This window comes from Anomaloglossus baeobatrachus, chromosome 6 (assembly GCF_048569485.1).
Source record: "Anomaloglossus baeobatrachus isolate aAnoBae1 chromosome 6, aAnoBae1.hap1, whole genome shotgun sequence".
Taxonomy (NCBI): domain Eukaryota; kingdom Metazoa; phylum Chordata; class Amphibia; order Anura; family Aromobatidae; genus Anomaloglossus; species Anomaloglossus baeobatrachus.
The window spans coordinates 248969748-248985022 of NC_134358.1; the positions used below are offsets into that span (position 1 = coordinate 248969748).

General features: G+C 48.4%; 1 protein-coding gene across 2 annotated transcripts in view; it reads right to left on the reverse strand.

Moving 5' to 3' along the window:
* The window catches only part of FARS2 (phenylalanyl-tRNA synthetase 2, mitochondrial), a 581883-nt gene that overhangs the window by 393886 nt on the left and 172722 nt on the right, over positions 1–15275 (reverse strand). For both annotated transcript variants that reach the window (XM_075316468.1, XM_075316467.1), the window contains exon 5: positions 3966–4097. In XM_075316468.1, coding sequence (XP_075172583.1) covers positions 3966–4097 — 132 coding nt within the window. The remainder of the gene's footprint in view (positions 1–3965; positions 4098–15275) is intronic.

A 15275-nucleotide genomic window follows, 5' to 3' on the forward strand; every position in this document is an offset into this window, starting at 1 on the left:
GAGTAATCCTATACCTGCAGGTTGATAGCATTATCCAAAGTGGTTCCCTTTAAATACAACTTAAAAAAACAAGATCGTTGGATGGATTAAAAGGAAACAGTTAAATAATTGACAAAACATTTTAAAACTTTGGCATGAACATAAAGCTAACCAAAATCGTCAGTTATTTTCTGTACATTATGATAGGAAAATGAAGACTGTGCTCATATTAATTCTTGTTCTATGGTTTTCCCTATGGACATGCAGCAAGGGAGATTTCCGCTAATAATAATAGTAATAATAATAATAATAGCTCAACCATCCTCCCTCCTTAGGAATTGCATGTCCTATTGGCCACTCACATGTTCACGGGGCATCAGGGGTGATCACTACTTTCGGTCTGAAAACGATCTAATATATTTGACCAGCAAGGTGTAAAGGCAGTTCTGTGTCAATGTGGCTACAATGCAACAATCAAAGGCACAATGTATTCACAAGTATAACATCAAAGGCACAAATAACTTCCAAGCACCATCTGCTTGACGGTTTTGAAGAAGAACAGTCATGAATGCATATGTATACGCTATAATTTTAAAACTTAATGTAAAACCCACAATTTAGATTTCATTTAAATATTTGCATACATTACAGAATCAATCTATGCCCACAAAACACCTGTACATTACTGATCCACACACTTAATGCAAATTAGGACAATGATATGACAAATCACCAAACATGTTAGAACTTCAAAGTCTGATTGTTCAAGTATAAAACCATCAGAAACCTAAAGTATCTTTCTATCTGTCACAAAAAAAGCAGATTTTGATAACATTTAAGTACAATAGAGAGAAAATTGGTGCAGTACATGTATGAGCTTTACAGTGGTCTTCACGTTCAGAAAAACGTATAGCCTATCTTCTCACCTGTTGGCGCCATGGTGCTCGGACAAGCATTATGGTCTCCAAATTGTTTGTAAATTTAGTAGCGTCTGTCTTGGGCATTGCAGCTCATTCCTACCTCCAACCTTACAAAACAAAACCACCCCACGAAGATACCAAACGTGATACCAATGTGGAAGTAAAATTTTCAAAAATTTGCTACAGACTTTAACGTAACATAGATCTGCTAACATTTACCTTTGTGTGGTTCTTCAATAACAACTTTTGCCCTTAACCCTTAGGGGTACTTTGCACATTGCGACATCACTAGCAAATGCTAGCGATGCCGATAGCGCGATAGCCTCCGCCCCCGTCGCACATGCGATATGTAGTATGAGCTGCTGTAGCGAACATTATCGCTACGGCAGCGTCACACGCACATACCTGGTCGGCGACGTCGCTGTGACTGCCGAAGAATCCCTCCTTCAAGGAGGTGGTGCGTACGGCATCACAGCGACGTCATCGCGACGTCACTAAGCAGTCGGACAATAGAAGCGGAGGGGCGGAGATGAGCGGGATGTAAACATCCCGCCCAACTTCTCCCTTCCGCATTGCCGGTGGATGGCGGGCGCAGGTAAGGAGATGTTTGTCGGTCCTGCGGCTTCACACACAGCGATGTGTGGAGCTGCAGGAACAACAAACAACATCGTACCTGCGGACGCACCGACATTATGAAAATGAACGACGTGACACAGATCAGCGATTTTTGACTGTTTCACGCTCGTTCATCTCCTCTCCTAGGCTTTACACGTTGCAACATGTTACCGGCGCCGGATGTGCATCACATTCGATTTGACCCCGACGATATCACAGTAGCGATGTCGCAACGTGCAAAGTACCCCTTACACTTTTTTTTGGTTTGTTTAAAGATCACACCATTCCTTCACACTAAATGATCAATTGAATTACAGGACTCCATCACTGTCATGCGCTGTCCGGATCCGCGTTTGCATATCGCTACTACCATGTTGGACTCTGTCCACACTACTGAGTTCAACAAACAATCTATCATGCACTGCCTGGATTGGCACCCACAGTTTGATACTATCAGGTTGGATTGTGTACACACTTCAGAATCTAACAAGCAACCTAGCTTCTATGCTTCTATTGAGGAGCTCTGCTTACCGGGCGTCAGTATTTATATCAGCACTGCCATGGGCACTTTAGGAGTTAATGCCTCCTGAGCAGTGTGTGGCTTCTCAAAGAACCAGGTTGCTAATAAACACCTTCAGCTGGTCTCCTCCTACTTAAGATTGCTTTATCCTCCTCCGATGTCTTTTTGTCTCTCCTCTGTGGATATTTACTGTTTGCATGAGTTTCTGTTTTTACCCTTGTCTTTGTCTTGTGGGAGGTTAATAACTTTTTGTCCAACCCACCCCTGGGTGGGGAGTGCGAGGGTATTAGATCAGGACCAGACAGGAGACAGGGCCGGGTCGGGGGCCCAGACCTTCCTACCTTAAAGGGTACCTCCGGGTAGAGGGTGAGCACAGGGGTCCCAGTCTTGGGCCGGTATAGATCTCCCTGTGTCCCCTAGTTACCCATGACAATCTCATGATGACGCATCTTGATGTCACACACCATCTAGAAGCGCTAGTTTATGGGAGGGTTTAGCAGCACCTGGGAGATGCACCAATTCTTTCAGACGGTCACTCCTTATCACAAAATCCTCCAAGAACTTCCATGAGAGTTGGTAAGTAGAAAGTACCATTTGCCTCTCTGCCTCCAGTGTTTTGGGCCCACAAAAACCTGTTAAAAGTGCCACAAAAAGCTGAAAAAACTTTGTGTAAATCCAGCCTAATTGCTCCACTGTGTGAAGCCCAAGAAAATATGGCTTGAAAAAACAAGAAGTGCTGAGGTCAGCAGAATAATTTTCTAGATTTAGCCTTTAGATTGGACGGATATCATTACTATGATGAAACGTCAAATACCTTTGCCTCATCAAAAATCAAAAAGCAGAATAAAACAGAGAGAATCCATGCCTGGCACAATGTTCTTGTGCGTCTTGCACAGTATAGCTGTCCTTCCTCTATTACATGCTGCCTGGGGTGCAGAAAAGAGATACAGTATCTTTCTTCTCTGGCAGTCGGCAAATGAATTTTCTGGGATAAAATATCCACAATCCCTCTAATCTTATAAAATGTGTCTCTTATATCTGTTGTAGCCAATGTCAGAAAAGTAAAAATAGAAGAAAATGTTAATCCCATCCACAATGTATCATTCCAGGAAATCTGGCGCTCGTTTCCAAGACCAGCATAATACGCATTTCACAAGAAGAAAACCAGAAGACTGACAAGAAGTAACCAATTAGAAGACCATGATTAACAAAGTGATAACAGCACACTAAACATCGCAATTAAAGGGAATTTCTCAGCAGGTTTTTGCTACCTCATCTGAGAGCAGCATGATATAGGCAAAGAGACTCTGAATCCAATGATGTATCACTTAGATTACCGGGTGCAGAAGTTGTGATATAAAAAGAATTTTTATATTTAGCCATGTAGCAGCGCTCAAAAAGCTGTCCTCTCACACCAGGTTCTCAATAGAGATTGTACATTGACAGTGAGGTGTTAATCAGAGGAGTGGGCATGCTGGTCTGCCGTGCACATGACATTGGAGTCCGAGCAATGATAAGTCTTGCTGGTTATACAAACATAGCAACAGATCAAATCTTGACAAAACAGGCATCCCTGAATTTTGTGCTATCCCTTACAGCATGCTGTCTTCAGATTACATAGCAAAAACCTGCTGACTGATTCCCTTTAACACTCAATAACCAGGTGTATGCCTTTATGCCTAATGTGTCATAATACTACTTTCACGCATACCACAATAGTTGTGGATTGTACAGAAAATACTGTAGCAGCGAAGTGGATAAGACATGAACAAATCTCATACGCTCCTAAAATTTACTGCACCAAAACTGACCTGCAGAGCAGATAGTTCAATCCCATGGAGTTCAGTAACGCCAGCCTGAGACGTATAAAGCTTCTGCTGCCAGTATAATGTAAATGTGATAGGATCAGGCAGCTCGAGGACGGTCCTTACCTGAATTTACTAACTTCTGCTCCATCACACCACATCCTAATACTTCCATCCACTCTCCTTGAAATTTGATCTCCATTTCGAAAGATGGGTGAGTAAAGGGAAAATAACAGTCTACCCATCTTATCTCCAGGCCTGTAGTAAATAGAAAAAGAACAAGACTTAACCTTTACTGAGATCATACAGATTTGTAACTTCTACATATACATGAAAAAGTGTTTGTGGCTCCAAATATCCGTAAGAAGTTGCAGATTGAAGAAAACAATTGAGCCGCATTCATTATGTCACTTAATAACGCACAAACATTGTAAGTTCTCCTCTTGTACTTGTTCGAGTATAGTCATCACTCACTTCACAGCACCGCCACTCCTATTCATCTCCACAGTATCTTCAATAAAATGGCTCTGAATATCGCTGTACGAGCATGCGCTAATTCCAGCGCCAATTAATTAAAGCCAATGTCCCAATAGGAATGTGCATGTGCCGCCAACAGCGGTAATGATGGTGGCACAAAATATATTGCTTCGCGTCAAAAGGGCTTTACTGGCAAGTACACTGCTACATGTAAGATTGTCCTTAACGCCTTCATCCCCAAGCAGGCGATTTTACATTTTTGTTTTTTCTCCCCTTCTTCAAAGAGCCATATCTTTTTTTTTTTTTATTAAACTGACCATATAGCCATATGAGGGATTGTTTTTGCGGGATGAGTTGTAGTTTTGAATGACACCATTCATTCTGCTGCATAATGTACGGGAAAACAGGAAAAAAAAAATCCCAATTGTGGTGAAATTGTAAAATATAGTGCAATTCTACAAAGTTTGGGGTTTTTTTTTTCTTGCTTTTTTTAATTCACCATGTGCAATATAGTTATTTAAAGCATAACTGTTTGTTAAAATATTTTTTAAATGAATAGTACACATGAAAATAAGCAACTCTGTAATTTATCTTATCAGACAAATTTGCTTCTTTCTCTGTCAGAACTGATCAGTCATTACCAAAATTCTCAATTCTGAGGTAAAATCTGTATTCAGTGAAGACCTTCCCATTACTGAAATAGACGGCAGTTGGTGCTGATGAGAGTCTATACAGATAGAAGAGGAAGGGGCGGAGCTGTCTCTAGCTCCTCCCTCTGCCTCTAGCTTCTCCCTCTGCCTCTAGCTCCACCCTCCTCCCGCCATCATAGAATCTCATCAGTAACAGCTGCCATCTCCTATCTCAGTAATGGGAAAGTCTTCACTGAATACAGATTTTACCACAGAATTTAGAATTTTGATAATGACTGGTCAATTTTGTCAGAGAAAGAAGCAAATTTGTTTGTCTGATAAGATATATGTGAGGCAAATCCCGGGATATGAAGATGAATTATGACTCCAGTCATAATCCCTCATCACTCCCTGGCAGTGCCCCCTCCCTTCTTGTTCTCAGTGTTCCACTTACACCTCCATGGCCATGTCCTGTGATATGGAGATGAGGTGGTGTGGGAACAATGGACACAGGATGACTCCCTGCCGTCACCCTGTAACAAGAGTTGTATCTCATTAGCAAGGCTATGGAACTAGCAGACAGAACGACTCCAGTAAAAAATGGTTCATATCTCGCAAGCCATATTTCCGATAAATATGGCAACCATAAAAATGGTGTCTCCGCATGCGGACGATGCCGGCACACCCTTTTTATGGGAGCAGGACATTGGGAAATGCCCCAGGCGTGATATCAGCCAATGGGGAACTGGCAGACAGGTCATGAGTCCCCTCGTTCTGTAGCTAAATTCATAACTGTCACAATGAGAGCATTGGCGTCCGCCTACGACGCTCCCAGGCCAAGTTATGGCCATATTCCATGTTGTGGATTTTGTCCATAACTCCAGCCAGGGGTGGAGCAGTGCTCCCTCTGAGGTCACTAAGGTAGGAGGGGACCTGGATCTGCCCAGGTTGATAACCCTACTTCGGCCATTTTCCAGGGTTCTTTTCGCTGGGGGCACGTGTAGGAAACATCTGTGGGAAGGATCCTAGAAACCTGGGTACAGCGCCCCCCTGTGGCCAGACGCAACAAGGTAACTGCTGGAACTGTGTATGCCTGTTTGTAACCCATGCTTTGATTGTAACTGTACTCTGACATATGTATATTCTGTAGATTCCCTATTGTATATATTGTAGTTTCTAGTGTGCTTTAGGCTGATTAAATTATATAATTAATCTTGGGCTGTTCTGTTATCTCGATCTTGAATCCCACGTCTGTGTGTTCGGCTAATAGTTACCGTAAATCGGTTGGTGGCAGCGAATTGTGCCAAGGATTATTGTGGGGAGGCCAGTGAGATTCGGGGAGATATTATATATTCCGCCCGCGGAGGTCGGGGGAATATATACCCTACTCTCACCGGGGACCCTTCAATAATCGGCATAAGTAGTATAGCGGCCTCCTTGCTTATTGTCGGGCAATTCCATAATTGGCCTGACTATAAGAGGGGCGCTAGAGAGCGCGTCACGTGCTCTGTCTGTCGGTCGGGAGGTATAAAGGAGGGGTGACCCCCACTTGTTACCCCCCGATTGTGACGTACTGGTAGCCAGCGCGGGGGATTTCTGAGTGACCCCCCCGGTGGTTTGTGACATATTGGTGGCAAAGCGGTGGGATCGAGATAATAGTGTGTGTGAGTGTGAGACCCATACTCCCAGACACTAAAGACTGCCTGCAGCAGCTGTGGCTGCTGGGGTCTTCAGACTAGCTCAACACTAGAGTGTCAGAGTGCAGATACTGTAAGGTGTGTGGAGGCATCAGGTGTCAGTTCTGTGTCAGTGACCAAAAGTCTGCAAGAATGGCTGATGGCACCAGGAGCAGAGCTAGGCAACTGGCCAATGCTAAAGCAGGAGCCGAAGAGAGGGAGGACGGTGCTGTGGACAGCAATGAGGAGGTTGCCCACGAGTCCTCCAGGAGCTCGACGCCAGAAAACCGTTCTGCCGAGGACATTGCGCAACCTGGCACTGCTGGACAAGATGAGGAGGAGCTCACCCAAGGTTCCTCAACGAGCCAGATGCCAGCCCTCCGCTCTGAAAGGGACAGTGAATCGCCTAGCTCTGCAGCGTGCCGCAGATCACCACGTGCCATTCCACCGAGCCTGGGAGGCTCGGATAGCCTTCTTCAAATGGCTATGGCCCTTCTCCAGGCTGGAGACCAGAAGGGCTACAAGGAACTCCTGGCAGAGCGCAGGGCAGAGCGGCACGCAGAGCGTGAGGCTGCGGAGCGAGAGCGGCAGGCAGCGCGTGAAGAGCGAGAGCGACAGGCAGACCGTGACTACCAGCTGCAGCTAGCTCAGCTCCGGCCCTCATCAGCCACATGTGACCTTCGAGACACCAAACTTCCAAAGGTCCGTGTTGAGGACTTCCCAGTGCTGGAGAAGGATGGAGACTTGGACTCTTTCTTGACTGCTTTTGAACGGACTTGCTTGCAGCACCATCTGGACAAGGACCAGTGGGCCAAATACCTGACCCCCCGTTTAAGGGGTAAGGCCCTGGATATCCTTGGGGACTTGCCTGCTGAGGCAGATCAGGGCTACGACACCATCAAGCGGGCCCTGATCCAACAGTACAACCTCACTCCAGAGTCCTACCGCAAGAAGTTCCGGAGCCTACAGAAGGGACCAAAGGACTCCTGGGCTGACCACCGGCGGGCCCTTGCCCGAGCTGCCGACCACTGGACCCAAGGCCTGCAGCTTTCCACCGGACCGGAGATCCTGGACTTGTTCATCACGGAGCAACTCTTGTGGAACTGCCCTGAGGATCTCCGCCAGTTCATCCGAGACCAGAAGCCAAAGGGGTCCACGGCTACAGCTGCCCTTGCCGATGACTACACCAACAACCGGGCCCCTGAGGCCAGGAGGGCGGCCACCAGCAGCACCTGGAGAGGGGGTAAGATGAATTCTGCGACTGCCCCACCTGCCCCTAGACTGCAGGGGGTGTCCCCCTCAACTCCCCTCTCCAGGCCCGTGGCGGAACCAAGACGGTGCCACCAGTGCAACCTACCTGGACACTTCAAGGCCATGTGCCCTCAGCGTCCCAAGGCCCCGGCTCCGTCCCCGTCCCAAGGGCCGCCCAAGGTGTATTGTGTGGGTGGAGGTGGTGGTAGGTCCCTGGACAGCTTCCAACCTGTCACCGTCGGCCGGTCTGTGACCATAGGACTGCGAGACAGCGCCTCGGAGGTGACTCTGGTGCGGCCTGAGATGGTGTCCCCCCAAGACTTGATCCCTGGAAAAACCCTCGCTGTCTCCGGGATTGGAGGCACTGACCCGGCGCTGCCTGTTGCTGACATTTATGTGGACTGGGGCGCAGGGCGAGGGGTGAGGGAGGTGGGGGTAACTGATCGGATCCCTGCAAACGTGCTACTTGGGACAGATTTGGGGCAGATAACCTCCCAGTTTGGGCCCCAACCAAGGGCTGAACCTTCAGCCAGTACTGACATGCCTCCGGACAATGTTAATGTGTTATCTATGAATGATGTAAGGGAGGAGGGAGTGAACTCTGATATTTCTGCTTGCATAGACACCATAGACACACACTCAGCTGCAGCTGTGACAAGGGAGGGGGTCAGAGAAAGGTGTGACAATGCCTCTACAAGTAATCAGCCTGTGAGCTGGGATCTGCTGCCCTCTGCAGGGATAAGCAGAGAGCAGGGTGCTGCAGGGGGAGGACCAGTGTGTGGGGTGGGGGCTACCACAGCAAATGTGGGGTCCCCAGAGATTTCACAGCGGGGTTCTGTTGCTGCAGGAGGGGAACAGGCAGGTGAGATTGGGGCCAGTCCAGGAGCGGAAGTGCTCCCAGGTAAGATCTCGGTGCATGGTTCCCCCACAACCGGGGTGTCAGGAAGCCAGGTAGGTCTGCCTGAACCGGCGACTTGGTCAGGAACGGAGGAGGAGCAGGCACGACCCACGGTCGCAGCGGCTGTGGCCGCTGTCACCCGCAGTGGGAGTGCTGGAAGCCAAGGGGCCTCCCGGAGGTCCGTTAGCTCTTCCCCTTCTGACCAAGTGGCAGCCGAGTCAGGCGGAGGCCAGGACACAGGTCCCGGGGTACTGACCGAAGATGTGACAGTCTCGTCGATTCTGGCCACATCTAGTCAGGGGTTTCAGGCAGCGTTAGAAGCTGACGACAGCCTGAAAGCTCTTAAGGAGCAGGCGGCACAGCCTCCCTCGGACTCGGACCCGGAGCGAGTGGTCTGGGACCAAGGACGGCTGTACCGGGCCACGGTCCAGCAGGGTTCACCGGAGGCGTGGCCCAGGGACCGACAGTTGGTGGTACCCTATCCGTTCCGGACGGAGTTGTTGCGGATCGCACATGAGATTCCGATGGCCGGACACCTAGGGATCGCTAAGACCAAGGCCAGGTTAAACCAGCATTTCTACTGGCCAAAAATGGGGGCCGATGTGGCTGCCTACTGCCGTTCGTGTGAAACCTGTCAGAGAGTGGGGAAGGCGGGGCCACACCCCAAAGCCCCACTAGTATCTCTGCCAATCATCGATGAGCCTTTCAGGAGGGTGGCTGTGGATCTGGTCGGCCCGCTGGCCATCCCCAGCAGCTCCGGGAAACGCTTCATACTGACGGTAGTGGACTATGCCACCCGGTACCCAGAAGCAGTGGCCTTGTCGTCCATTCGGGCTGACAAGGTGGCCACCGCATTGCTGGAGATTTTCTCCCGAGTGGGTTTTCCCCAGGAAATGCTCACTGACCGGGGGACCCAATTCATGTCCCAGCTGATGGAGGCCCTCTGTAAGCAAGTCCAGGTGCGACATCTGGTGGCCAGCCCGTACCATCCACAGACTAATGGCCTGTGCGAGCGGTTCAATGGCACCTTAAAGCAGATGCTTAAGATGTTGGTCGACTCCCATGGGCGTGACTGGGAGCGGTATCTCCCACACCTGTTATTTGCTTACCGGGAGGTTCCACAGGCCTCAACAGGATTCTCACCGTTTGAGCTCCTGTACGGGCGACGTGTGCGGGGCCCCCTGGCTCTGGTGAAAGAGGCTTGGGAAGGGGATTTGGCCACCCCTGGAGTGTCGGTTATCGAGTATGTCATGCGCTTCCGGGACAAAATGCAGGCCTTGACGCAACTGGTACACGACAATATGGCTCAAGCCCAGGCCGATCAGAAGCGTTGGTACGACCAGAACGCTTGTGAGAGGACCTACCAAGTGGGTCAAAAGGTGTGGGTACTGGTCCCCGTACCACAGGACAAGCTTCAGGCAGCCTGGGAAGGCCCATACCTCGTGTACCAGCAGCTCAACCCTGTAACGTACCTGGTCACCCTGGACCCTGCCCGTGGAAGGCGGAAGCCCTTCCATGTGAACATGATGAAGGCACATCATGAGCGGGAGGCATGTGCGCTCCCCGTGTGCAACCTGCCCGAGGAGGGAGAAGCGGAAACCCTCTTGGATATGCTAGCCCAGGTTAGGGCAGGCGGATCCATTGAGGATGTGGAGGTTGGCCACCAGCTCTTGGAGGACCAACGGTCCCAGCTGTGGGCCACCCTACACCCCTTCCGGGGGTTGTTTACCAACCAGCCCGGAAGGACTGACTTGGCTGTCCATCACGTGGACACTGGGGATCATCCCCCGATCCGGCGTTCAGCATATCGGGTCTCCCTGGAGGTGCAGCAACACATGCGCCAGGAGATTGACGAGATGCTGAAGCTGGGGGTGATCCAGGCATCCAACAGCGCTTGGGCCTCGCCTGTAGTCCTCGTCCCTAAGAAGGACCGAACCACTCGGTTCTGCGTGGACTACAGGGGGCTCAATGCGGTCACGGTCGCCGATGCGTACCCAATGCCACGCATCGATGACCTGCTCGATCAGTTGGCCGGGGCTCAGTACCTGACCATCATGGATCTGAGCCGGGGATATTGGCAGATCCCCCTGACTCGCAAGGCCAGGGAACGCTCTGCCTTTATTACCCCATTTGGACTGTACGAGTCCACGGTGATGCCATTCGGGATGAGGAATGCCCCTGCCACTTTCCAGCGGATGGTCAACACCCTGCTCAAGGGACTTGAAGGGTACGCGGCCGCGTACCTGGATGACATTGCCGTCTTCAGTCCCACCTGGGAGGACCACCTAGAGCATCTAGCACAGGTGCTCGGGCGGATCCACCGGGCAGGTTTGACCATCAAGCCGGGAAAGTGTCAGCTGGCCATGAGCGAGGTCCAGTACCTCGGTCACCGGGTAGGTGGGAGAACACTGAAGCCCGAGCCTGAGAAAGTGGAAGCCATCGCATCCTGGCCCACCCCCAGGACCAAGAAGCAGGTGATGTCCTTCTTGGGGACCGCTGGGTACTATAGGAGGTTTGTTCCATGCTATAGTAGCCTGGCAAAGCCCTTGACGGACCTCACCAAGAAGAAGCTGCCCTCTGCAGTCGATTGGACAATGGACTGCGAGACAGCCTTCCGGGCCCTAAAGGACGCCCGGTCCAGCCCGCCCGTGCTACAGGCAGCCGACTTCACGCGGCCGTTTGTAGTACAGACCGACGCCAGTGACTTCGGCCTCGGTGCGGTGCTCAGCCAGGTGGACTCTGCGAGCCAAGAGCACCCAGTCTTGTACCTGAGCAGGAAGCTGTTACCAAGGGAAGTTGCCTATTCCACGATGGAGAAGGAGTGCCTGGCCATAGTGTGGGCCCTGCAGCGTCTGCAACCCTATCTATACGGGCGCCACTTCATCGTGGAGACGGACCACAATCCCCTCAGCTGGTTGCACACCGTCTCTGGGACGAATGGGCGATTGTTGCGATGGAGCCTTGCGCTCCAGCAATACAACTTCACCATTCGCCACAAAAGGGGCCGTGACCACGGTAACGCAGACGGGCTGTCCCGACAAGGAGAGGTCGCGGACGGGCGCACGGGGGAACACCGGAGTGTGCTGCCCCCTAGCGCCCTCAAAAGGGGGGAGGTGTGAGGCAAATCCCGGGATATGAAGATGAATTATGACTCCAGTCATAATCCCTCATCACTCCCTGGCAGTGCCCCCTCCCTTCTTGTTCTCAGTGTTCCACTTACACCTCCATGGCCATGTCCTGTGATATGGAGATGAGGTGGTGTGGGAACAATGGACACAGGATGACTCCCTGCCGTCACCCTGTAACAAGAGTTGTATCTCATTAGCAAGGCTATGGAACTAGCAGACAGAACGACTCCAGTAAAAAATGGTTCATATCTCGCAAGCCATATTTCCGATAAATATGGCAACCATAAAAATGGTGTCTCCGCATGCGGACGATGCCGGCACACCCTTTTTATGGGAGCAGGACATTGGGAAATGCCCCAGGCGTGATATCAGCCAATGGGGAACTGGCAGACAGGTCATGAGTCCCCTCGTTCTGTAGCTAAATTCATAACTGTCACAATGAGAGCATTGGCGTCCGCCTACGACGCTCCCAGGCCAAGTTATGGCCATATTCCATGTTGTGGATTTTGTCCATAACTCCAGCCAGGGGTGGAGCAGTGCTCCCTCTGAGGTCACTAAGGTAGGAGGGGACCTGGATCTGCCCAGGTTGATAACCCTACTTCGGCCATTTTCCAGGGTTCTTTTCGCTGGGGGCACGTGTAGGAAACATCTGTGGGAAGGATCCTAGAAACCTGGGTACAGCGCCCCCCTGTGGCCAGACGCAACAAGGTAACTGCTGGAACTGTGTATGCCTGTTTGTAACCCATGCTTTGATTGTAACTGTACTCTGACATATGTATATTCTGTAGATTCCCTATTGTATATATTGTAGTTTCTAGTGTGCTTTAGGCTGATTAAATTATATAATTAATCTTGGGCTGTTCTGTTATCTCGATCTTGAATCCCACGTCTGTGTGTTCGGCTAATAGTTACCGTAAATCGGTTGGTGGCAGCGAATTGTGCCAAGGATTATTGTGGGGAGGCCAGTGAGATTCGGGGAGATATTATATATTCCGCCCGCGGAGGTCGGGGGAATATATACCCTACTCTCACCGGGGACCCTTCAATAATCGGCATAAGTAGTATAGCGGCCTCCTTGCTTATTGTCGGGCAATTCCATAATTGGCCTGACTATAAGAGGGGCGCTAGAGAGCGCGTCACGTGCTCTGTCTGTCGGTCGGGAGGTATAAAGGAGGGGTGACCCCCACTTGTTACCCCCCGATTGTGACGTACTGGTAGCCAGCGCGGGGGATTTCTGAGTGACCCCCCCGGTGGTTTGTGACAATATATTACAGAGTTGCTTATTTTCATGTGCACTATTGATTGAGTAAATAAAAATTAAAACGACGGTTATGCTTTAAATATAAAATTCAGAAATTCCCCCCCCAAAAAAAAATGAAATAAATAAATAAATTCACTTTTGTCGCCATATTCAGAGACCAGTAACGCTATCAATTTTTGGGATCTGGGACTGAGCGATGGCTTATTTTTTGTGTCCGATGCTGTTGTTTTTCCTGATACCATTTTATGGTATATTAGATGTTTAGATCGCGTCTTATTGTATTTTATTGAAATGCTGCAGTGACCAAAAAAATGTAATTCTGGAGTTTTGATTTTTTTCTCATTACGTCATTTACCGATCAGATTAATTTATTTTATATTTAATATATATTTCTGAACGCAGAAATACCATATATGTGTATTTGTAAATATACGTCATCAGTCATAAAGGGGTTAAACTAACAATTTATTGGATCAACAAGAACATCAAAGAGAAAGGTTCAGTTACTGTGAAGAAGGCTTCAGGGTTCCAAAGAAAGTCTCCTATGGTGGATTCAGCTACAACATCAGTGCTGAGCTTGCTCCGGAATGGCAGCAGAATGGTGTCTGTTTATTTGCACGCACAGTGAGACCAAGGCTTTTGGAACTTGGCCTGGTGTTAAGAAAATATACAGGACAGACTGACAATCTGCACGAAGTACAGGGATGAGATTGCAGAGGACAGTATATACAGTAGAGGTAAAATCTCCCATAAAGCCTGTTTCATGGTGTTTGGGACATGTGGAAGAATGATAGTCCAGAAAAGAAAAGATGAAAAGGTGATTACTACTATGATTCCTATGTCACGCTGACCAATAATATCGCCTAAGTCATGGTGGCTCAGTGGTTAGCACTATAGCCTTGAAGTGCTGGGGTCCTAGGTTCAATTCCCACGCAATGATAACTTCTGCAAGGATTCTGAATGGGTTTCCCCTAGATTCTCGGGTTTCCTCCCATAATACAAAGACACACTGAAAGAGAAAGTGATGTCTGTAAAGAGCTGTAGAAATGATGAGTTCAGACTGCCATGAAGAAGGAATGGTCTAAACAACCTTCAAGAGCAACTTCTCCCAATGATTATTTGGTGATGAATAATGTTTTACCAGCATTACCGAGCACCATGTTAGAAGGCGAAAGTGACTAAGTGGATTAGTGAACACAGTATTGAAATTTTGGGTCCATAGCTTGGAAACTCCTCAGATCTCAATCCCATTAAGAACCTGTAAATAATTTTATTCAAGCGAGAGGACAAAAGAAAACACAGAAATTGTGATATATCCAAGCACCAATTGAGTTGCCACCAGTCAGGATTTGGCGCAAAAGCTGACATTCAGCTGCCAGTGGAATTGCAGGAGTCTCAAAAAATAAGTGTCGACACTGTAAATATCGAATCTTTATAGAAACTTGATGTATTTGACAATAAAAATTAAAAAAACTTATAAAGTGTTTAGAATTTCACTTCAGTAGCCATAGAAACATCTGACTAAAAGATCTAATAGCAGCAACCGAAAAACAAAGAGTCACACGTGCACACAACAGAGTATTATAGTCAATAACATTAAACAAAAAATTATTGTAAGAAAAAAAAAAACAATAAAAAAAATTAGAGGAATTTTTTGGTGAGGCATTCCAAGAATAGCCCTGGAAGTATATTAGTATATATATAAATATATGGCAATAAGGTAAAAAGGCATATATGAGATATTGCTACAAGCTTATTCTGCCAAGATATCAATCCAGTATATACAGTATTAATTCAGCAATGAATATGTCTAAGGTAGATTGATATGCTTATGTGTAAATAAATATCATGCTCAATACTAATGCGATCTAAAGCTAAGCGGTAGTCAAATTGCGTAAATAATTTACCTACATTATATCTCAATATGAGTAGGAAGTGTATATAGCAATTAGTCCCCATGCTAAGGAATGTAATGCATGGGTGATTACAATACCATGATAGCTGATCCCATGGGTCCAAGGAAAGCTGTGGAGATCAGACACATGAGATTGTAAATCAAACAAGTCATGCACAGATGAAATTACTTACCCAATAGGTGAATAAATGGCTACAAATA